General features: G+C 38.3%; 1 protein-coding gene across 1 annotated transcript in view; it reads right to left on the bottom strand.

Annotated features, from left to right (window-relative positions):
* Window positions 1-22,111, bottom strand: part of LOC144631921 (DNA-directed RNA polymerase III subunit RPC5-like) — a 32,116-nt gene extending 10,005 nt beyond the window's left edge. The window contains exons 1-18 of the mRNA XM_078490497.1: window positions 22,033-22,111; window positions 21,893-21,943; window positions 20,621-20,698; window positions 18,340-18,470; window positions 17,702-17,784; window positions 14,664-14,774; window positions 13,262-13,302; window positions 12,495-12,614; window positions 11,959-12,041; window positions 11,563-11,607; window positions 10,623-10,714; window positions 10,079-10,199; window positions 9,082-9,163; window positions 8,674-8,733; window positions 8,531-8,566; window positions 7,822-7,889; window positions 6,350-6,403; window positions 5,764-5,831 (exon numbers count right to left, since the gene is read on the bottom strand). Of these exons, the coding sequence (XP_078346623.1) occupies window positions 5,764-5,831; window positions 6,350-6,403; window positions 7,822-7,889; window positions 8,531-8,566; window positions 8,674-8,733; window positions 9,082-9,163; window positions 10,079-10,199; window positions 10,623-10,714; window positions 11,563-11,607; window positions 11,959-12,041; window positions 12,495-12,614; window positions 13,262-13,302; window positions 14,664-14,774; window positions 17,702-17,784; window positions 18,340-18,470; window positions 20,621-20,698; window positions 21,893-21,943; window positions 22,033-22,071 (1,363 nt within the window). The 5' untranslated portion in view covers window positions 22,072-22,111. The remainder of the gene's footprint in view (window positions 1-5,763; window positions 5,832-6,349; window positions 6,404-7,821; window positions 7,890-8,530; window positions 8,567-8,673; window positions 8,734-9,081; window positions 9,164-10,078; window positions 10,200-10,622; window positions 10,715-11,562; window positions 11,608-11,958; window positions 12,042-12,494; window positions 12,615-13,261; window positions 13,303-14,663; window positions 14,775-17,701; window positions 17,785-18,339; window positions 18,471-20,620; window positions 20,699-21,892; window positions 21,944-22,032) is intronic.
* Window positions 22,112-24,588: the final 2,477 nt, after the last annotated feature.

Below are 24,588 nucleotides of genomic sequence, written 5' to 3'. Positions count from 1 at the left end.
AGGCACTAACGTAATACTAACGTAATAAACACAAAACAAAGAGAGGGCGAGGCACTAACGTGATACTAACGTAATAAACACAAAACAAAGAGAGGGCGAGACACTAACGTGATACTAACGTAATAAACACAAAACAAAGAGAGGGCGAGATACTAACGTGATACTAACGTAATAAACACAAAACAAAGAGAGGGCGAGTCACTAACGTGATACTAACGAAATAAACACAAAACAAAGAGAGGGCGAGATACTAACGTGATACTAACGTAATAAACACAAAACAAAGAGAGGGCGAGACACTAACGTGATACTAACGTAATAAACACAAAACAAAGAGAGGGCGAGACACTAACGTGATACTAACGTAATAAACACAAAACAAAGAGAGGGCGAGTCACTAACGTGATACTAACGTAATAAACACAAAACAAAGAGAGGGCGAGGCACTAACGTGATACTAACGTAATAAACACAAAACAAAGAGAGGGCGAGTCACTAACGTGATACTAACGTAATAAACACAAAACAAAGAGAGGGCGAGTCACTAACGTGATACTAACGTAATAAACACAAAACAAAGAGAGGGCGAGTCACTAACGTGATACTAACGTAATAAACACAAAACAAAGAGAGGGCGAGACACTAACGTGATACTAACGTAATAAACACAAAACAAAGAGAGGGCGAGACACTAACATGATACTAACGTAATAAACACAAAACAAAGAGAGAGGGCGAGGCACTAACGTGATACTAACGTAATAAACACAAAACAAAGAGAGGGCGAGATACTAACGTGATACTAACGTAATAAACACAAAACAAAGAGAGGGCGAGTCACTAACGTGATACTAACGAAATAAACACAAAACAAAGAGAGGGCGAGATACTAACGTGATACACTCAACAAAGAGGGCGAGATACTAACGTAATAAACACAAAACAAAGAGAGGGCGAGTCACTAACGTGATACAAAAAAGGCGAGATACTAACGTAATAAACACAAAACAAAGAGAGGGCGAGTCACTAACGTGATACTAACGTAATAAACACAAAACAAAGAGAGGGCGAGTCACTAACGTGATACACTCAACAAAGAGGGCGAGATACTAACGTAATAAACACAAAACAAAGAGAGGGCGAGTCACTAACGTGATACTAACGTAATAAACACAAAACAAAGAGAGGGCGAGTCACTAACGTGATACTAACGTAATAAACACAAAACAAAGAGAGGGCGAGTCACTAACGTGATACTAACGTAATAAACACAAAACAAAGAGAGGGCGAGTCACTAACGTGATACAAAAAGATATAACGTAATAAACACAAAACAAAGAGAGGGCGAGACACTAACGTGATACTAACGTAATAAACACAAAAGAAAGAGAGGGCGAGATACTAACATGATACTAACGTAATAAACACAAAACAAAGAGAGGGCGAGACACTAACATGATACTAACGTAATAAACACAAAACAAAAAGAGGGCGAGTCCCTAACGTGATACTAACGTAATAAACACAAAACAAAGAGAGGGCGAGACACTAACGTGATACTAACGTAATAAACACAAAACAAAGAGAGGGCGAGTCACTAACGTGATACACAAAAAAGAGGGCGAGATACTAACGTAATAAACACAAAACAAAGAGAGGGCGAGTCACTAACGTGATACAAAAAAAAAGAGGGCGAGATACTAACGTAATAAACACAAAACAAAGAGAGGGCGAGTCACTAACGTGATACTAACGAAATAAACACAAAACAAAGAGAGGGCGAGACACTAACGTGATACTAACGTAATAAACACAAAACAAAGAGAGGGCGAGGCACTAACGTGATACTAACGTAATAAACACAAAACAAAGAGAGGGCGAGACACTAACGTGATACTAACGTAATAAACACAAAACAAAGAGAGGGCGAGACACTAACGTGATACTAACGTAATAAACACAAAACAAAGAGAGGGCGAGACACTAACGTGATACTAACGTAATAAACACAAAACAAAGAGAGGGCGAGACACTAACGTGATACTAACGTAATAAACACAAAACAAAGAGAGGGCGAGACACTAACGTGATACTAACGTAATAAACACAAAACAAAAAGAGGGCGAGTCACTAACGTGATACAAAAAAAAAAGGCGAGAATAACGTAATAAACACAAAACAAAAAGAGGGCGAGTCCCTAACGTGATACTAACGTAATAAACACAAAACAAAGAGAGGGCGAGACACTAACGTGATACTAACGTAATAAACACAAAACAAAGAGAGGGCGAGTCACTAACGTGATAAAACTAACGTAATAAACACAAAACAAAGAGAGGGCGAGACACTAACGTGATACTAACGTAATAAACACAAAACAAAGAGAGGGCGAGACACTAACGTGATACTAACGTAATAAACACAAAACAAAGAGAGGGCGAGACACTAACGTGATACTAACGTAATAAACACAAAACAAAGAGAGGGCGAGACACTAACGTGATACTAACGTAATAAACACAAAACAAAAAGAGGGCGAGTCACTAACGTGATACAATAACGTAATAAACACAAAACAAAAAGAGGGCGAGGCCCTAACGTGATACTAACGTAATAAACACAAAACAAAGAGAGGGCGAGACACTAACGTGATACTAACGTAATAAACACAAAACAAAGAGAGGGCGAGTCACTAACGTGATACTAACGTAATAAACACAAAACAAAGAGAGGGCGAGACACTAACGTGATACTAACGTAATAAACACGAAACAAAGAGAGGGCGAGTCACTAACGTGATACTAACGTAATAAACACAAAACAAAGAGAGGGCGAGGCACTAACGTGATACTAACGTAATAAACACAAAACAAAGAGAGGGCGAGGCACTAACGTGATACTAACGTAATAAACACAAAACAAAGAGAGGGCGAGACACTAACGTGATACTAACGTAATAAACACAAAACAAAGAGAGGGCGAGTCACTAACGTGATACTAACGTAATAAACACAAAACAAAGAGAGGGCGAGATACTAACGTGATACTAACGTAATAAACACAAAACAAAGAGAGGGCGAGACACTAACGTGATACTAACGTAATAAACACAAAACAAAGAGAGGGCGAGGCACTAACGTGATACTAACGTAATAAACACAAAACAAAGAGAGGGCGAGACACTAACGTGATACTAACGTAATAAACACAAAACAAAGAGAGGGCGAGTCACTAACGTGATACTAACGTAATAAACAAAACAAAGAGAGGGCGAGACACTAACGTGATACTAACGTAATAATCAAAACAAAGAGAGGGCGAGACACTAACGTGATACTAACGTAATAAACACAAAACAAAGAGAGGGCGAGACACTAACGTGATACTAACGTAATAAACACAAAACAAAGAGAGGGCGAGGCACTAACGTGATACTAACGTAATAAACACAAAACAAAGAGAGGGCGAGTCACTAACGTGATACTAACGTAATAAACACAAAACAAAGAGAGGGCGAGTCACTAACGTGATACTAACGTAATAAACACAAAACAAAGAGAGGGCGAGACACTAACGTGATACAAAAGAACTAACGTAATAAACACAAAACAAAGAGAGGGCGAGTCACTAACGTGATACAAAAAAAAAAGAGACGAGACTAACGTAATAAACACAAAACAAAGAGAGGGCGAGGCACTAACGTGATACTAACGTAATAAACACAAAACAAAGAGAGGGCGAGACACTAACGTGATACTAACGTAATAAACACAAAACAAAGAGAGGGCGAGACACTAACGTGATACTAAAGTAATAAACACAAAACAAAGAGAGGGCGAGTCACTAACGTGATACTAACGAAATAAACACAAAACAAAGAGAGGGCGAGATACTAACGTGATACTAACGTAATAAACACAAAACAAAGAGAGGGCGAGTCACTAACGTGATACTAACGTAATAAACACAAAACAAAGAGAGGGCGAGGCACTAACGTGATACTAACGTAATAAACACAAAACAAAGAGAGGGCGAGACACTAACGTGATACTAACGTAATAAACACGAAACAAAGAGAGGGCGAGTCACTAACGTGATACTAACGTAATAAACACAAAACAAAGAGAGGGCGAGTCACTAACGTGATACTAACGTAATAATCAAAACAAAGAGAGGGCGAGACACTAACGTGATACTAACGTAATAAACACAAAACAAAGAGAGGGCGAGGCACTAACGTGATACTAACGTAATAATCAAAACAAAGAGAGGGCGAGACACTAACGTGATACTAACGTAATAAACACAAAACAAAGAGAGGGCGAGGCACTAACGTGATACTAACGCATAATAATCAAAACAAAGAGAGGGCGAGTAACTTTGAAAACTGTTCAGCCCAGCAATATTTCAAAAACCCATATTGCAATCTGGTTCAATCTTCGTCACTTTTGGCCATCCATACCTTCTTTTGTATTTGCTGTGTTATTGAAATGTTCTTTCACTGTTTTAAAAGGTTATTTTTTATGTTTCGCCGAATTTGATGTTCATTTCCCATGCCTAAATTTGGCTAAAATCCGCGAGACAGTCCCTTTAACCTAATACTAACATAAAACAAAGAGAGGCCGAGCCAGTTACTTTATTTTTAGCACTCTATTACATTAGGGTAAAGATGTGTTGCGCTAGAGTGAGCATTACATGCTTGGGACGAATTGAGCTTTTCTTGGTGGTAATGACAGTCAAGGCCCGTTTTGTGGCAAAATTTGGTGGAGGACTCCGTGAGAATAACAGGAGAACTCGGTTAAATCAATTATGTTTCATTGAATCTTATTTAGAGCAGAAATGTGCTGAAAGCAAACGTATGGCTACTGGCGAGTGTTCAGTATAAGTTACTTCTGACTTGTTTTTCAACATAGGATTTCTGCCGCTTGCCGACAAACACGGTTTGCACACATGTGGGTAACCCGTTTGGAAAATTATTTTGGAAACATTTTGCCCATTTATGCAAATCAATTCATTCTTTGTGTGGGGAAAGGGTTACCTCGCATAAAATAAATGGTGATTGGTGGATCGAAATCAACCAATCACAGCTCACTGACGCAACCGTTTGAAATCGCCGCAAGTCGATCAGTTACAGTAAATTTCCTTGCATTGAACTCAGACACGTCCGCTAAAAAAACAGTGAACGTTTTGCAGCTGATTATGATATTACCATAACGTAATTCACTGCCTGACTAGAAAGCTTCGACGTTAAGAAAAAGACAACAACAACAACAACCGCACTGTAGCCTTGTAGCCTGCTTTTAGTTGATTTGTGTAAAAATTATAATTGATGGCAGCATCAAATATAACCTTTCTGTTCGCATGTTACTGAAAATCGCTGTAGCCAATTTCAAAAACAAAATCGCTAATCCTCGCGCGAAGTTGTGACGTCGGCATGGCGTCATAAACATACGTCATGTTGCTTAGCAACGCCTCTTGTGAAAACTGTGGGTTCATAACATTCCTGGAGAAGAAGTTTCCAACGAAACAGGTAACGTACGCCATACAAAGTTAAAGCTAGCCTGCGAATACAACCGCCTCTCATTCGCTCTCGCTACTACGTGTAAACCGCGTTTCGCACGTAGTAGCGGGAGCGAATGAGAGGCGGTTGTATTCGCAGGCTAGCTTTAACTTTGTATGGCGTACGTTAAGTTAAAGCGCACTGAAGCTTAATTTATATTCAAAATGAATTTCGAAAATGATCCAGAGATACAAATGACTTACCACTATTCATTCTTTTGAGGTCCACTCCTAACTTGTCCTGCTTTGGAACATTTAGTTGTTTTTGCAGCCTTTCAAAGGAAAAACGAAGAATTCGTTTTTATATTCCCGCCTACCTTTTATATCTACTACAGTGTAACTATTAAAACGATTGGAATAAAATAATATCATTCTTTTTTATTTGCTCTGTTTTTAAAATATTTTAATGCACATTTTAAAGTGAATGTTTGGAACATAATTCTCTGTGAGTCAATTATCACACAGATTGTCGTATTGTAAGAGGCACTTACCGAATCTCAGATAAAACAAAATTAGACTACAGAAAACTCAGACTTCTTTTTACCTGATTGTGAGTCCCTCTTGCCTGGGTTGGGATTGAGAGGCAGCAGGACGACTTATATTTCAGGCAAGTCTTCTTTGCGACCGTTACTTAGCAAGTTACGCAATCTTACCTCCGAGAATTGCCCGAGGACAAAAAACCGATGCGAAGGAGACTCTCTGGTTGTGCAATGAATCTGATGCACAGGCAAGTGTGGCAGGGATTTATAAACTTGGGTGTAAACTACTTTGAAAAAAAAAAGGTTCTTACACTTGATACTTGGCTTCCCACATGGTCAGCTGCTGCTTATACACATCAGGATGCCTGAAAAGTTCAAAATGGATTTTTGGAGGTGAGTTCTGCCCTTTTGTAGACAGGTGTTTTTTGAGAATATATTTTTTTTCGTTTGTTTGTGGAATTAGTAGGAAAAAAAAATCTCGTCGGTATCTTATGTGCGGATTGGACAGCGCTTGGCTTGAAGCGAGCCACACCCAAGGGTTGTGTGTGTTTTGTGTTTGGTCAAACTGAGATTTAGAGGAGAGTAACATCTGTTACTATGTTGGTTTGCCTCATGCCATAACACAGTTGTCTCAATCTAATCAAGAACCAAAGCACTCTCTTGAACAAAGCATTAATAAAAAGCTCTAAAGTCATCCGACAGAGGGCATTGGCAAGTGTTGTAACTCTTCAATCACAATTTAATATTGAAGCCCATAAAACTAAATCCAATCTGAAGAAATGGGATCCCTTAATTCCCCTCCTAAGCTCAAAGTAATTCACTTAATTCAGATGAGAAACTCGCACTACCTCGTCACATGTTTCCCAACACCCCAAGACGTTGAGGCTATCGTTCCTTTTCCTATATTCTTCACCTTGCACATTTATATATTTTTTTCCCCCCTCAACAAAACTTTCAGTTATATTTTAGTTGACTTGTAAAATAATGCGATATACATGTATTTTTGGTTGTTTTTCAAATCTTGGTAACACTAATATATTTAAAACTGTAAGTTATTTAGATTAAACTTATTTATTTATTTATTTGTTTACATAACGTGCTGTATTGTTAATTAAAAATGTAAAGTGCTGTAAGTAGTTTTATAATTATTGAAAGTAATGTTAGTATTGTAAGAAATGTTCGTTTGGTGAGACAAGTTAGTGTTGATAGTAAAGTTACTATTGTAAATAACGTTAATGTTATAAATAACGCCAGTATTGTAAGTAACGTTAGTATTGTAACTGTTGTAAGTATTGTAAGTGATGTAAGTCTTGCAATTATAAATAAAAAAGGCCATAATTAAACCTTAAAAAAAGTGTCGCCCAATTCACACATGTAGAGATTGTATGTGTTCAGGTTATGAAAGATCATTAGACAAGTGTAGTTTTGATCATTTTTTTAACCAGTACCTTTCCCACCGGGTTTGCTTCACTGTACAATCCGTGCATGTAGTTGTGGGTATGTGTTTTCTTAGAAACTGAAACCAAGCTATCTTGTTACCGTGACCATAATTTTATAGAGGAACAATTTGCTGTGCGAAGGTCTCGAGGCTGAATTCAAATACACATGCAGCACATTTGTCTCTTGCATTTATGAACTCGTTGGTTGATTCCTTATAGAAATTCCACATAATTTCCATGTATGCTTCTATCAGCAAGCCTCAGTAGAAACGCTACAAAATATTGACAGTATTGTGAAGATGTGTCTTTGTACACAGGTTGATCTTTTCATAACAACTACTTACTTTTGAATAAACTCCAGGTCATATGGCAGGACAAACTCCCACCCCATTGCTACTTTCATGCGTGACATCTACATAACAACAACAAAAATTAAAGATTTTCATCTTAGTGTTGGGCATTCATTCACACTGGTATAAGGAGTTTAATTTTTTATTGGGCTTTAGTTAGCAAGAGGTTTTGTGACAGCCTGTACTTTTAGCACATACATGTACATATACTGTATTTCAAAATTGAATTCAATTATCCACCGTTAAAAAGAATAGCAAAAGGAAGACAAAAATGACAGGCAAAGTTTGCATATGAGCTTAGTGGCCCATCACGCCAGAGCTTATCCCAGTTTCAGTAACATGAAGCGACTAGAAGTACTGTATTTCTACTCCACCCCCTGGATGGAATGCTAGCCCATCGCAGAGTAAGACAAAAATGGAAATGACAAATTTTATTTGATTTCCAATCTCTAAACATCAATTCTCCTCAATGACAGTACTGAGAATGTTAGTGTTAAATCAAAAACCTATCCCTAATAGCAATCATGCATTTGATGACTTTTCTTTATTCTCATAATTGGCACTGTATATCTTACAGAGTTTTGTTTAAATCATGTTGGTTGACATATTTGATGATGAAAATTACAGCTTTATTCAAGTCTCAGGGACAGGATTTCACCCTCAATTGGTTTTGGTACACACAGATTGCACAGTTATTTCTCACCTGGTCTAGCATTTCTTTGATGTCTTCACTCGGTAACTAAAAAGAACAGGTAACACATTCAATAGATGTTAATTATTATATGTTGAAAACTCTTAACAATTATTATTCAACGAGGCTGGCCAGGAATCTATTGCAGATCTCACCTTTGTAACTGACTTGATATCTTTTCGTACAACTACTCTGCTCTGGTTAAATCTCCACAACTGCAAAGAATGACAAAAAATTAGCTTTGGACAGTCTTTCTAATGAGGAAAAGGGTAAAAAGGACAAAGGGAAAGCTAGCTAACGGTCCAGAACATTTGCAGGCCTATTCACAAGGAAGAAAAAATTTACAACTTTTTGGCCCAAGCCACCTTGAGCTATGTTAAAATGTACCACATTCTGTTCGTTTTTACACTGAGGAAAGTCTGTCTCTTTCTTTAAATCTTGTATTCAAAAATTAATAGCAAAATGATTTCTGATTAGGTAGCTATAAGTAGGTGACAAAGAACCAAGTGGAGAGCTCTATAGTTTTTTTTTTTTTTTTGAAGAAAACAAAGTGTTGGACGTACTAAATAATCTCTTCCTTTACACAAAATATCAGCAGCGATTCCACTGTTTGGACTGATGCTTCCCTCTGGGTACAATAACTCACTGAAACAAAAAAAAAACTGGTTAACAAAAGAAAAACCATAGCTACAGCCTACTGACAACATCGTAGGTTATTTTAAAAAAAATAAAGTACAATAAATGACCAAACTTGTAGCTACATTTAGCCAAAGCAATTCAATGCCTGATTCCCTCTATGGCGCACACCTGAAGGGAATCATGGTAGTTGTATTTATCAAACCATGCACGAGACTTAGCAACAATAAATACAACCACCGTGATTCCCTACTGGGGTGTGCCATTGAGGGAATTGGGTGTCATGCTTGATTGTTTTCCACTTTAGAGAAAGTAGGAAGCAGGCTTACAAGAATTACAGTTCTCGTAGGAGGAGTCTGAATTTTCCACTGCTGAACTCCTATTCTTACCTGTAACTTAATAGCTACTGTCAATATTGTACTCAAGCTCGATCAATTTACTATCATAAAACCAAGGTACTCTTTAAGCCAAAAGAAAGAGTGTCCTGTGGGAAGTAATATATCAAACACGAGAGGCAGTGTTTCATCGGGATATCCAAACACCGAGAAGAGAGTTGAAAATACGACGCGCAGCGGAGTATTAATTTTGTGACGAAATTCGAGGTGTTTGGATAGCCGATGAAACACTGTCTTGAGTGTTTGATTAATTATCTTCTTAATCAAAACAAAAACTACGGAGTAAACGGAGAAATCGTAAAAATCTATGCTAATTAAGATCGGGTTTCCAAACCACCGTCACAGTTATAATTTTCTTTGTTTTAACTTGATGAATTATTAATGAGTTTGAGAATAATTTCCGCAAGGTACAAAAATGCAGGCATGACCTAATTGTCTGTATGTGCTGCGCTTGATAGCAGACCTTGGTTCATGGTAATAGATTTATCACAAATTTTCATGATACTAACAGCTAATAGATGGCTCTTACCTCTTCACAACCCAACAGCCTTGCACTAGAACAGCATATTGCTGGACACATTTTAAAACTGAGGCTTCCTTTGCTGCTGGGGACAGCAGTCTACACAACTGTGAGAAACTGATCACTTTTGCTTCAAAAAAAAACAAAATTCTTGTTGAAATGCAACCTCTGAACATTAACACAAACATGCAAAAAAGGTAAAGATTGTGATTTAGCCTGTTGGGTCATAATATGGTTGGCACTTAACTCTGGTTTTTGTACCATGACTGGGGGTATTGGTATTTCCCTTGGATGGAATGCTACAGCTAGTCCATTACAGGGAAACTCTAGCATTTAATTTACTAGTACCCATTTCTACACCTGGGTGGCAAGAGGTACTGTGAGTGTAAAGTAAAGAACACAACACAACAACCCCAGCTGTGACTCAAACTCAGAGTCAAGCCCACTAACCATTAGGCCCACACCTCACCACCCTCTACATAACATGTAAATTTTGTTGCCCCCCCCCCCCCCCACTAACACCCTGAGTATTAACCTAATGGCAAAAACTCACCATTAATAAGAAGAGCCTTAACTTGATCTGGCAAGTCCATAGTCTTGAGTTGTGTCATGGACAACACATTGCTTGGTACTGGAGGCTTAGAACTGAAACAAGGATAAACAAGTCATGAAGTACAAAGTCATGTACATACAACACAGTTGCCATGATGCTTGGTGAGCATTTACTTGGGCTACGTTGAAGATTCTACACTGGCTCACACAATCTGTGTGTTGCCTGTCTCTGCAAGGACTGCTCAAAGTTAATATTGAACCTTGTGTAACATGTTATCAGAAGACTTAAAAAGACCCATTTCATGTCACAAGTCTGTGAATTATAGGAGTCATATTTTTTATTTGAAAGTGGCACTCCCTCATTCTCACCCTGTTTCTTCATCGGCAAAGGTTTCATCACTCTCTACTCCATTGTCTTCTGTCAGCATCAAAACATTTATGGGGCTTTCTACTTTCCATTTTAAGCCCCAGAGAGAGGTACAAAAAGATGTGCTGAATATTTTTTTATATACCGTAAAATTCCAGTTATAAGCCCCGGGCTTATACAACTTCGTAAGGTGGTTTGGGTGGGCTTATAAGCGGAGGGGCTTATATCCGGGAGGGCATATAAGCGAAATAAAAAAAACGTTTTGAAATGAGCCACGGGAGTGTTGATCAAAATACGTTTTTAGGTTAAAAATGCATAATAAAGCAACATTTAGCCCTGTTCAGTACTGTCCTTCACCAGGGGAGGCTTATAGGTGGGGGGGGGGGGGGGGCTTATAACCGGAATTTTACGGTATTACCTTTGATTGTGTGCAGATCTTCATTTTTACATGTGTTTTCTATGTTGTTTCACAAACACCATGCTGATCATGCTAATTTACAGTTTTACAGGAAGCCTGACCCCATGCAATTTACAAATACTACTAGAACAGAATGTATACAAAAAAATTTGTTACCTTTCCTCCTGGGAGGCAGAAGGAGTCAGTAGTTTCAAGTAATCCCTATAAACAGCAACCACAACAAACATTTTGTCATCTACATGTATTAATTATATTCCTTTGTGTTAGGTGTATTTTAAATTTTTTTTTTCCTTTTTTTTTTAAAAAAAAACATTTTTTTTTTTTTTATTTTATTTTACATTTTTTATACACACCCCAAAAAAAAAAAAAAAAAAAAAACCCCAAAATTAAAAAAAAAACCCCCCCTCCAATAATTTTAATAGCAAAAACACAATCAATGTACTACGTGTGTTCAGTGTGACATGTGAAGAGACCCTCTGGACACATAACAGCTTTATTCAGAACTTTATTGCGCTCAATGAAGGATAACTGAGAAACTGAAGATTAAAATACCTTGGGGTGACTCTGAACTCTGGTGACTCACATTCCATTTCTTGGCAATATAGCAAACTATGCTCAGCAGAAGCAATGTCATTCTAGAGTTAAAAGAAAACAACTCAAATTAAGTGATAAATCCTTTCATCTAAAATTATTTACCTACTGGGTATTTTAAATTAAAGAACCAGCGGGACTAAAGTTGCTTTACCTGTGCAAGGTGCAATGGCCTAATGGTTAGTGTGCTGGACTCTGGATTGAGTTGTCAAGGTTTGCGCCCTGATTTGGTTATTGTGTTCTTGGACAAGACACCACTCATGTGCATTTAATGCAGGTGGAACCCAGTAATGAACTACATATAGCATCTTATTCAGGGGGAGTAGCAATACTGCCATTTGTTAACCTAGTCTTGAAGATAGACTTTATAATTTATTTGTTCCCTTTTCACCTTACCTTTCCATGACTTGTTTATTTTATACTCCCCCAAACAATGACTACAGGGTACAAAGGAGACAAATGTTCACATAAAGGTCCATGATAGTAATCTCAAATACCTGGGGATTAAAAAACTCCACAGTTTTCCACGGCTCTTCTGCCTTTTTCTTTTCCAGGTATTTGAAGGATGATAGACGCTGAGCCTTTGCCCGTTCTGTTTCAGGACGTGCAAATTTAACCTGAAAAAAAAAAAACAAGGCATGCTAAACAATTATTTCTGAAGTACTACCTTATTATAGGAAAGTAACGCTTGTGTAAATTAAGGTACCGGTATTTGAAATAAACGTGACTTAAATCAACGCAGATCGAAGGAAATATTACTTCCCAGTAAAGGAAATTAACGCAAAAGAGAGGGTAACATTTCAAAATGAAGGAAATTAACGCGACGTACACAAAGAAGAACACTTGTTGAGACAACAGGAACATGTTTTTTTTTCAACACTAGGCGTATAATCCGAGACGGAAACAATGTTCGTGATACTAAACCCAAACATATGGGTTAAGCGAAGGAATCTGACCGCTCCGAGCGCCCACCCTGAAGAAATAATGCTTTTTCCTAGAAAAAAGAACGTCTGTACTGTATCAAAAAATTGGGGCCAAAATAATGGAAATTAAGTCGCAGAAATTAACGCTCCACTAAATTAACGACGTGGAAATTAACGTTAACAAAAATAAATGCTTACTTACTTACTTACTGCCCATCATGCCTGTGCGACTTAAATTAAATTATGTAGTTATGTGTGAGGCATGCTAGCCATATCTTTAATGTACTTGACTCAAGATCAAGTGGGCATAGTTCGAACCTGTATATTATTCCTTAACTTACAGTTAATGGTTTTGCCTCCTCTTCTTCATCTTGGGAATCTCCTGGTAACACAATGAATTAGTAAGTAAAACTAGTGGTAACCACAGGTCAGAAAGTGCGGGCCTTGACGCACTTAGAAAAGGTACTGGTACGAGAGTGCGTAATTTTAGATGGCAGTGTCGATAAATAAATTATTAAATGGACAAAAGACAATTATCCCGAGTAACGTGTCACGCAAGAAATGCATGTTTTTATCGTTTTGGGAAGTGTAATCGAGCACGCGGTGTGAATTGAGATGTGATTTTTCTCAGTCGGTAAACTCGCTATGTTGTGCTCGCCTTTTATTAACGTGGCAAGATTAATGATAAATCACGCTTAATTGCCGCTAACCGGCCGCGAACCAGTCAGAGTTGTTTTTTGTCGGATTGACAGTTTAGTGAAGTGTAGTCGAGCACGCGGTGTGAATTGAGATGTGATTTTCCTCGGTCGATAAACTCGCTATGTTGTCAGTGTTATAACGAATTTCTCGAGAATAACCATTGTTGGAATCATTCGCATTGCCGTGGTTTATGCGTGATACAATCAGAGCAAATTTTCGCAAAAGCAACACCCGTAAAACAAGTCTGCAAATTGTAATGTTTGCAATCTTCCATGTGACAGAAGCCTAGATCTTATGTGACAATCGTTCTTGGAGGACAGATGTTCTCTTCCGGTGTTACGACAAACTGTCGTGATTGACACATTTTTCGCATTCCAATCGCTCTTAGTGGAAGAACAAAATTTTCAATTTCCGTTTTCTGTTCGCCTTTTATTAACGTGGTGCGCACGCGTAAAACGCAATCCGTTGGTCACTGTCAAGATTAGGGTTGCGGGCCTCTCTTGGGCCCGCAATGACAAAATCTTCCAGTCAGTTACTATCAAAAAACAAAAAAGTCAAGGCTTGTGCTTTAAAATTCCAGTTTCTGTAGCTTGTCCCCTTTGAAGAGGATTTGAGTCAATCACAGATTACTCCCCCTCCCCCCTCCCCAAAAAAATTGTCCATGATGGGATGGTTATCTGAACATAAAGGTCTACTTCTAGAGCTGGCACAGCTACATGTACATGTAGTTGAGCTGGATTAACTCAGAGTTTTATAGCATGCAGTGAGTAGGCACTTTGCTGATATTCTTCTGTGAGATGCCATTAATAATGCAGGCCATGGTAGTGATAATAGGCCTTCAAACAGGCAGGATGTGGCTGAAACGTGTAACCGGTAATGTGATAGTACCATACAAAAAATGCAGCTAGGATCAAAATAACAATCTAAGACACTAATATTATTAAAATACTCAACATAATGCAATCAACTACCATGGCTGTATTACAGTTGTAAATTAAATAACCTGTATCATTTAACAAGTAATAAAGGATTTATTTTAAATACCTTCTTCTGTGAGGTTTGATGCCTGACGAACATTTGCTTCACCCTTGTTGAGATACTCAAAACTTGGCCTGAGTTGGAGTGCACCGTGAATGGGTGTGAGGTGAAGCTCTCCTGGTAATTAAGGAGTTATGAATACAAGCATGTTATTTGAATGATCAAGGAAGATGTTCTGGCCAAGAGGAATAAGAGTCTAAAACTTAGTCTTTAGTACAAAGGGAGAACGATGCAACCTTGGTGATTAGTTAGGTTGCTTGAACAATTTGCTGCAACCCATCAAAGTATACACTTGCTATAGAGGCACTGTGTAAGTGAATTTTTTTCAAAACGCAACATAATAACATGTCCAAGATTGAACCTGGATCCTATACTCAGAGTAGAACACAAACCAAGGCTGCTGCCTAACGGGCGCCCGGTCGCCAGAGGCGCCTAAGTTACGAGTGCGGGCGACTAAATTTTTGTTCAAGGAGCCCGCATGGGCGCCTAAACATTGACCTTCCACTCCCATCCTTTGACTTCAATTTCCTTGTAACCTTGTTTCATTGGCATAAAAAATCCCATTTAAAACAAAAACTGCTTCATTTTAAAACGAAAACGCTAAAATTGTTCGCATTTAGCGTATCAAGTACGTAACGTGTCTTTGCAAAATTCAGCAACTTCGAAAACGATTCGTTTTCAAGTGTTTAGGACTGGGCCTAACTTCCAAATATGGAATAATGTATTATATTTTGGTTTACGTTTCGTTTGCTTCGTTGACGTTTCGGATAAGTTTCGAAGTATTAAAATCCAAGTGAATCTGAAGAAATATTTACGGATACAAAAGTGAAATCAATCTAAAAAAAAAAAAAAACCCATCCATAAATAATCTCTAGTTTGCTACTGCAGTCATGAATCAGGTCTGAAATAATTTTAATCTGCAAAAGCTTGATACAAAAACTTTTCCGACAGGCTTAAACTTACGTAAAACAACGCGCCAAATATCGTGATGTGTACACGAACTTACGTGGCGTGTTTTACATGTAATTCAGCTTAATCTATGAAGCATTGAACGCTTAACTTTAGTAGGAACATAAAATGTATGCCTCTTTTTTTTCATGGGAAATTTCATATCTGCTGCCGCTTTTTTGTGGACTAAGGTTGTTATTTTCAACGAACTGTTTCATGTTTTCACGTTTAAAATGAGGAGCATTCTCGGGCATTGAACCGTGACTAGCAAATTTTTGTGCTGGAAACCTCAGTGCTTTTGCCTGCTCAGATGTTCAGTTTGAATAAAATGGATTGCTTTTGTTACTACATTAATTTTATAAACAACTTATTTGATGAGTTAAGTAATTTGAAGTGTTTTCACAACTTAATTTTTCTGTTCTATTTTTGTCAACTGGTTATCATGTAACAAAGATAAGATCATAACTTAATTAAAGTGTTTACACAGGTGTTTTTGACTTTGTATTACCTTTTTCTAAACCTAGGAAAAATTGACCTGCTTAATTATTGCTTCTTTTTTAACCTTGATTACTAAAATGATTTTCCTGCTTCATGTTCATTGATTTTCTATGTGAAAACTAATGAAAGTACATGAAATGCACTCAGACTGGCACTGGCTTAACAAATGAATTAAATGCTCTCAACTAAATGCATGTCAGTTTTCATTGTTAGTTTATTTCTCCCAGCCCAGCTAGTGATTTAACCCACGGAGGGAGAGATAATTATATATATTGCTGATATTGATGACTTATCCAACTTCTTTCCTCTGGATCTCTGAGGTTGCTGCAGAGTAAAAAACAGTTTTATGGGGGGGGGGGGGGCTCTGCCCAGGGTACCCTTACCCTTTCATAATTGTATACCCTTTCTGCAATCTCATTCCCAGGATCTCATGAACAAGGTTGCCATTTTTGGTATGTGAAAGCGACCCTTACCCTTTTAGAAACCATAACCCCCCCCCCCCTCTTATTTTTCACTTGAATTAAAAACACCTTAAAATACTTAAATGACTTGATCATTTGGTGGGTGTGTTCAAGCATTATGAAGGGTTCTTTTAATACCTAAAAACCAGTTTTCCCTCCCCTTTTGTATACTCCAACTCGTGAAGTCTCAACCCTTTTATATACCTGGAGCCTGAAAAAAGGTATCCCTGTTGGGCGTAGCCTCCCAGTATAGTCCACTATAGGGAGTACCCTCTAGGGGACATTCGGGTATATTATAGCGGGATAATGTTGGGGGAAGGTTCAATCCCTGGGCCCCTCTCCTAGGCCACATAGTTGACCACATACTTGCCTAAGTAACCCCCACCCCCCCCCCTCCACCCCAGATTTGTCTTCGGCAACTTAAGCCGGGCTCCTAACATAATGGCTTGGGCTCCTAAATTTTGATGTTAGGAGCCCAAAGGGCTCCTTAAAAATTCCCTTAGGCAGCAGCCTTGCAAACTATGAGGCCACTTCACCATGACCTTTAAGCATCCTTGTAAAGGTAAAGTGTGTGTTAAAACTTGATGGCCCATCAGAGTGGTGCTTCCTGTTTCCTTGCATGAAGTGTTTAGGAGTATTTCTACACCCCAAACACTTAATTCACCAGTACTCATTTAAACATGTTAATGTACATCTAGGTGGAGAGAGGCACTGTGAGAAATCCACATGTACATGTCTTGTCCAAGAACACAGCACAGTATTGCCTCTTATTAAATCTTTGGTGATATCTTTGTCTATTCTCATCACATTTTTTGTTAGAAAACATACAGAGGAATCCCGATTTTTCGAACCTCAAAGGGAAACAAAAATTGGCTTGGGAAAACCGAGAGTTTGAGAAATTCGGGGTAAAATTGCAATCATTATGGTTGACTGAGTGGAGCGAATCCACGGAGGGAATTAAATAACTTTTGGTTTGAGTTTTCGGAGCTTTGAGAAATTGAGGGTACAAGAAATCAGGAATCCACTGTAGTCTTGAAATCACTATCTTTTGATTTCTCTGATTTGTATTTCTTCCACTGATTTATTCTTGTAACTTTCTTCAAATAAAAGAAAAAAAACATTTTGATGATGCCCTACCTTCTCTAAGAATGCCCACGGAATAACGGCTCACATCCTCTGAGGCTTGATTTGAAGTAAGGACCTGCTTATCCATCTTGTCACTGAGTTAAACCAGACAAAAAATCATAATTATGTTCAAGGTATCAGTACATAAAAATTGGATTTTCTGGGCATTTCAATGCTCAAAACAGTGTGCAACAAGAGATGCATATACATGTCTACAATAGCCCATGGCTAGAAAAAAATGATTCCTATTATGTTCAAGGCTTGCTGATTAAAACCCTCACTAGCTCAAGTCTTTTCCCATATATTTTATAGTCCCACCTGGTCAAGTAACTTGCCATATATTTTGTGGTATACTACTCAATAGTACAGCAGAATCCAGAATCCTCCAGGGGAAAAGAAAATTATTTCAAGAAATCGAGAGGTTCGAAAATCAGTGGTAAAATTACAGAGAAGTGCTATCCAAGGAAAACAAAAATTACTTTAAGAAATCGGGGGCAAAATTACAGAGAAGTGCTATCCAAGGGAAACTAAAATTGATTCAAGAAATTGGGATTCTACTAATTACATAACTGTAACTAATATGCACTTTCAGCATACCAAAAGATGACACTCTAAATTCTTACATGTGTTCAGTATTGAAGTACACTTACCTAGCAAAAAATGACCCTTTCTCTTCTGAAGGAGATGAAGGGGTGGGACCATCCACATCATGAGCGATCTGCTCTCCTCGTGGTACATAATAGTTTGTGCTGCTAGTGTTTATTGACAGTTCAAGTTCAACCTGTTATAAAAACAAAACAAAAACAAAAAAAAAAAAAACAAAGATCCACTTACAAATATAGAGGTTTTTTACTCTTGAAATACTGTAAATTTCGAAAATAAGTCCTGGTGTGCTGTTTGCTCAATGGCTATGTTTATAATCAAAGGCTCTTCGAGCAACCTCATGGTAATTCGATGATGAAGTGCCACCTCCGCATTTCTAAATGTCCATAGAAATCTCACTTTCTTACCACGAGCGACATGATGGCTTGTGCTTTCAGGGGTCGACGCATTCACAAAATACCGTTAGTGTCCTTTTACAAATTGTGATTTCTGTCCACGAGCTTATTTTTGAGCAGCGAAAAAAAATTGAGGAAAATACGCCACACTCATCTCTCGAGTCAAAAGAAAAAACGACGGAACGAGGTGACGCGAAAAACCCGTGGAGTGTGACAAAACACACCGCAAAAAATCAACATCCATTTCAACTTCGTCCGGGTCTGACAACAAAATTCACCTGTGTCGGCTCCGGCGCCGGGGCTGCGCGTTGGGTGGCCTGCTTGTTCTTTCCGTGGTGCTGTTCTTTCCCTGGGCCTGACGGGTGGTTTTCTTCGGTCGGTTGTTGGTGGTGTCTCGGTCTCTGCTCGTGCTCTCGTCTTTCTCGGTGGGCTCCGTCAGCGGGCTCCTTCGGTTTTTTCGGGGCCTTCTGCTCGTCCGCGCCGGATCACTTTCCTCACTTACAAGTCTCCGGTCTTTTCAGACGGGGTCGTACGGCAGCGAAATTAGCATGAAAAAAAACGCGCGCTGCGGCACGACTCTCGCTGGTCCGCGTCTGCTCTGCGAGGGTCGGATCGGCTTCTTCGTGGGCTTGAGGATAAAACCATATATACAGTGGCTTGTGGTGAGGTGCTCCTTGCTGTCACTGTGTCGCCGCCCTTGTCCGCCCCAACGCTAGCTGAGGGCGCGTGCGACATTTGGCCTTTTTTAACCGCTCCTAGCTGGCCCCCATCTCTTGCATTTGTTTTACTAAAATCTGAGAGTGAGTTTTTGGTTGGTTATTTGCGTTTGTAACTTTTTAGTGTGTGCTTGAATCTTCTCTTGCCGCTATTCGCTTTCGTGGTGCTGAATGTCACTTTTAATGTTAAACGTGTTGTGAATCCTCCGGTGATGATCACAACTAGTTCCTTGGATTAAGTCCCTTGAGAAAATCTTTGAGAAAAGTGATACTGTTTCTCTTCGCGGATGACGTGACACGAGGTGACGTGACGAAACACGTCCGTGGATGTTGTGTTGACAAAACACGTCACAGGCGAGCGTAATAAAACAGTAGCGTAACTATATGTAGTTCATGCGCCAATTCCGTATTTTATCACAAAAATTTAGGTCCTTTGAATCTTTTTAGCATTAAGTTGATGTTACTTTTTTGCAGCGTTTGGGAGATGCGCGGACGCTTAGATCGAACGGATGACGTGACACGAGATGATGTGACGCAAACAGTGCATGTTTGTGTTCACTAAAGCTTCTTTGAGTTTTCTTACGTGATGGGTCATGTAGCCTATGCTCTGGGCTTCGTTGAGCGTTCTATTCTCTTTTATCACCGAGGATGTGTAAGTGATCCTCTCGATTTGTTTTGTGAATTCAATTTAGTTCCCTGAAGAGAGAGACCCTGGAACGAGGTTGAAGAATAATTTGTTTCTGATTGACATGTGCTGATGCGTTTAAAGGACCCTTCTGTCAGCACGTTTCTCGTTTAATGCATGAATTAATTGCGGTTTTATATCGGAATGGAGTGAGTGAGTGAGCCCATGAGTGAAATAAATCGTCATTTTTAATACCTCATTACCATGAGGTAAAAAGCCAACTGGACTGCCTCCTGCCAGCTGGGACTTTTAACCATGTTTTCTTCAGTATTTATACACATTGGCCCTGAAAAGCCCTAATCGGAGAGTGGTCAATTAAATATCTACAGCAATGTATATCATAATTGGTGGCAAGAAAACACAGCTGTTGATCATGCTGAGTTTGTATATTATTGAAAGTTGTTGTATGCATTGCATAATATAACAATCTTGTTACAACTTGTCTTTACTTCAATTTTGTTGTGACACAACTTGCAGAAGATATTGCCTTTAGAGTATAAGAAATCTAACAGGAGTTATTCAGATTTCTTACCTTCTGTTGCCCTGGTTTGATTCTTGCTCCAATATGTGGTACATTATCATAAGTTATATCCCCTGGACGTACTGGGTACTATAACAAATACAAGACAAATATCTTGAAGATATTAACTCAAACAACAGGTATAGGACTGTTGAAAAATACAATTTCCTTGGATTACACAGTACCATTAGTTTAAGTGATAACGCAATACATTTGAACCTTATAGAGAAAAAGATGATCATTATAAACTTATAAATTTAATAATGATTATTATGAATTCTGGTTTATTATTTTTTATTATTATTAACTCACGCTGCCCATATATGGTTTAAATGTTATTGATATCTGTCATCCGTACATAACAGATAATCCTGCGATATATGTAGGTTGCAAAGATTAGTCTGAAGCCCTGTAAAGCGCTGCACAATTACAGTTTTTCTATCTGCAAAATGTTTTTCATCACAATTTGTTAAGTAATAAAACAATTATCCTACTCAACCTTGCAGAATATCATTTGATTTTAGCCAACTCAGCCTACGAGCTCGTCAGCTAAGTATCAGGCGATATTCCGCGCAATTTCGCAAGATAATTGTTAATTGTCTGGGACTGAGGGAACTGTCTGTTAAATAGAGGTGTCCTTGTTATGAAGTGTCTGTAAGGAGAGGTTTGACTGTTCTATATTAATGACAAATCATAAGGGATTTTTGGAGTAAGATCCTTCAAAGCAAAAGTGTCGATTTTAAATTTGTCAAACAAAAGACACGAAATTTATGTGCTAGAATTGGACTCTGTTCTGGTGTGTGGGCTAACAATTTTAGTTATTTTATGAGTTATTGTTTCCTTAGTGCATTGTTTGGGGCAGTTTAAAACATTGCAAACAATTACGGTAAGACTTTATACTATGTAAAAAAAACCTCTTGCTTTGCAGCAAAGCAACTTTGTATGTAAAATTTCAAAATCGTTCTTCTGGGGGTGTTAACAACTTTTACCCCTAGCTTATGGCTACAGCTGAGCTCAGAAGGAAAGCAGAAAAAAATATTTGATAACGGTCAATTCTGCCATGTCTTTACAAGTCAATCAAAATATAACTTATGACAAAATTTTATCACTATCAAGAACAATTTTTTTTTTCGAGGCAAATATCTTTACTGGAGTTCAAAATTAGCCTTTGTTACAAATGGACACAAGCTAACTTTGAATACTTAATTTCATGCAGAACGTCTGAAGAATTTCTGCATTGATTTAATCCTATACGTTAAGATTACGTCTAAGATGTGGAATTACCTGAAACAAGTAGAGATTGTTGGCCAACGTCTGGGCCAAATAAACGTCCACCTGAGGAATGATTAGTAAGACTTAAGTCTTATAAAACTGCTCTTCTTGTAAATAATGCAAGTTTTTTTAACAGCTGTGATAAAACAAACCTCCGCCACAACCGGGTCATCATCTTCATCGTCCGCCATGTTTTTTCACTATCATGCTTGGCACTTGCGCAGTTGAGACGTGCGGAAAAGATTCGAACACAGCTCGCCCCAGGCTGTTGCCGCTCGTCGATATATCGCGCAAAAAAAGCAGTCTTTTAATTAATAGCGTGACGCTCGCTTTTGTTAAAACTTGCCTTCCCCATTTTAGCGCAGTTCTTGCGTAGAAAAAGATGCAGGATGAATTGTCAGCTCTTTGAAACAACATCGAACATGGGGAGAGGATTATTCCGGGGATTATTACAAGCTCACCGGGCGAGAGTATTTGTCTGAACAATAAGGATAATGCAAAAATTTAATACGTACTGTTTTTACCTTTATTTTGCTCAATTCAAAACAAGATAAAAATAATACGTCACCATACTATGTAGCTTTGTCCATTTCTTTACGAGTTCTTTACCATTTTTAAGGTCATTTCTCTGAAATAGAACAAGTACTAAGATTTTTGTAAAACGTAGTCTATAAGTTGTTTATCTTATAGGAGCTAAAAACAAGATGTCCCGTTTAGGTATTTCATTTTTTTAGTTCCTTTATTAAAGATAAACAACTTATTTCACAGAAAGAATAAGTTTTTCTTAAAATTAACAAGTGTTCCTGACAATTTGTATTTCCATTATTTGGTAGTGCGAACGAACATTTATTCAACAAGTTCTCCCAAAACGCCATCAGATTTTGTAACTCCACGACAACTTAAATAAGTTTTCCTTTACGATTGTTAATCTCCTTTTCCAAAACCTGGCACGTCAGTTTTTCAACAAGAAGGCTCGTTAGTCGAGAAAAAACTTTCCATATTTTGTCACACATGCACAACGGAATACAACTAAGCCAGCTCTGAAATTTTGTAAAGGAAAACTTGTTCATGTGTAATTAGCATTGGTTAGACTATCATTGGAATCAAGACAAAAAGCACTTCAATAACAAGTCGGATATGGGTATAACAATAAATGGACAGGGAACGTTCATCTACAGCCCTATACGAACCCTATATGAGCTATAGAGGGTTTGGTTTAAGGCCGATTTGGTCTAAAATAAGGTATGATTTTGAACATTTTAGGCGAAATAGCGTATGAATAGTGCACTCTGGTTGGCAATAAGGTAGAGTTGCTAGAAGAATCTATATCATTGTTATTTTAATCTCTTTGGAGCTGCGGTTTCATAAACATTGGGAATTTGAAGCCCTTTTCTCTTTTTTTATTTATAAGAATACAGTTTTTCCGACCCAGGCTGAATATTCTTATTTTTCTGCCTATTTTAGGCTGAAATATCCTTATGTACATTCTTAGAAAATACCGTCAGACATTTCCGTTTTAGTAAGTATTGGGTAATCAATTACAAGTGTTTGGTGTCCAGATCAGTATGGTGTTACATTGTTCATATGTACCACTGCTTTTCGTTGCAGTCTGGCCGTTTGGGCTTTAAACAAAGCATTCCTCCCAGAGATAAAGTGACGGAAATGCCTGATTTTGTTTTAACTAAAAACTATATTGTTTTCAAAATCTCAGCCTCGGGTTTATTCTTAAACTATTCTTAACAATTTGCAAATTTCAGCCTCAATATTCTAATAAACTAGATTCTTATAAAAAAAAACTTAGAGTGTATTAACGCAAACCGAAGCAGTCACTGGATAGAGTCTGGTCTGAAACATAGGCACGCTAAGCATGCAGGAGTTATTTTATTCAATTTAGGGGGTGGCTTGCGGTGAAACTGAGTGATTTTCCTGTTGCGATGGTTATGTCATGGGTTGAGCTATTTGTGTATGGCGGCCCACGGAGTCACTTTTTGGCACAAAATTTGCTTGCAAACAAAATAATTTTTACGTGCAATTTGATACATCAGAACTGTTTTATTCAATTCGTGTAGCACAAAAAGTCAACTGTGAGCGCAAAGGTGTATATATAAGGTAAGCACCAAACCTCATTTGTAAGCGCAATGCGTATATATCAAACAAGCAGCAAACGTCACTCGTGAGAGCAAGCCTCATATATCAAGTAAGGATACAATTACAAGGTCATTTGTGAGCGCAAGGCGTATACCGTAGAATTCCGGTTATAAGCCCTGGGCTTATACAACTTCGTAAGGTGTTTTGGGTGGGCTTGTAAACGGAGGGGCTTATATCTGGGAGGGCTTATAAGCGGAATGAAAAAAAACATTTCTAAAAGAGCCATGGGAGTGTTGATCGAAATACGTTTTTAAGTTAGAAACGCATAATAAAGCAACATTTAGCCCTGTTCAGTAGTGTCATCCGGCAGAGGGGGGCTTATATCCGGGGGGGCTTATAATCGGATATATTTTTTTGTTTCCAAGAAGATGGGCCTATAACCGGGGGGGCTTATAAGCGAGGGGGCTTATAACCGGAATTTTACGGTAGAATAATACAAAACGTCGGTTATAAGCCCAAGGCTTATATGTCAACTCCGTAAGGGCGTTTTGTGAGTGCAGGCTTATAAGCAAGTAAGGGGCTTATATCCGGGAGGAAATGCTTATAAAGCAGAACTGTCT

This window comes from Oculina patagonica, chromosome 12 (genome assembly GCF_052425735.1).
Source record: "Oculina patagonica isolate OP01 chromosome 12, crgOcupat, whole genome shotgun sequence".
Classification (NCBI taxonomy): Eukaryota; Metazoa; Cnidaria; class Anthozoa; order Scleractinia; family Oculinidae; genus Oculina; species Oculina patagonica.
Note: the sequence above shows the minus strand (reverse complement) of the source record. Positions and strands in the feature narration are given on the sequence as shown.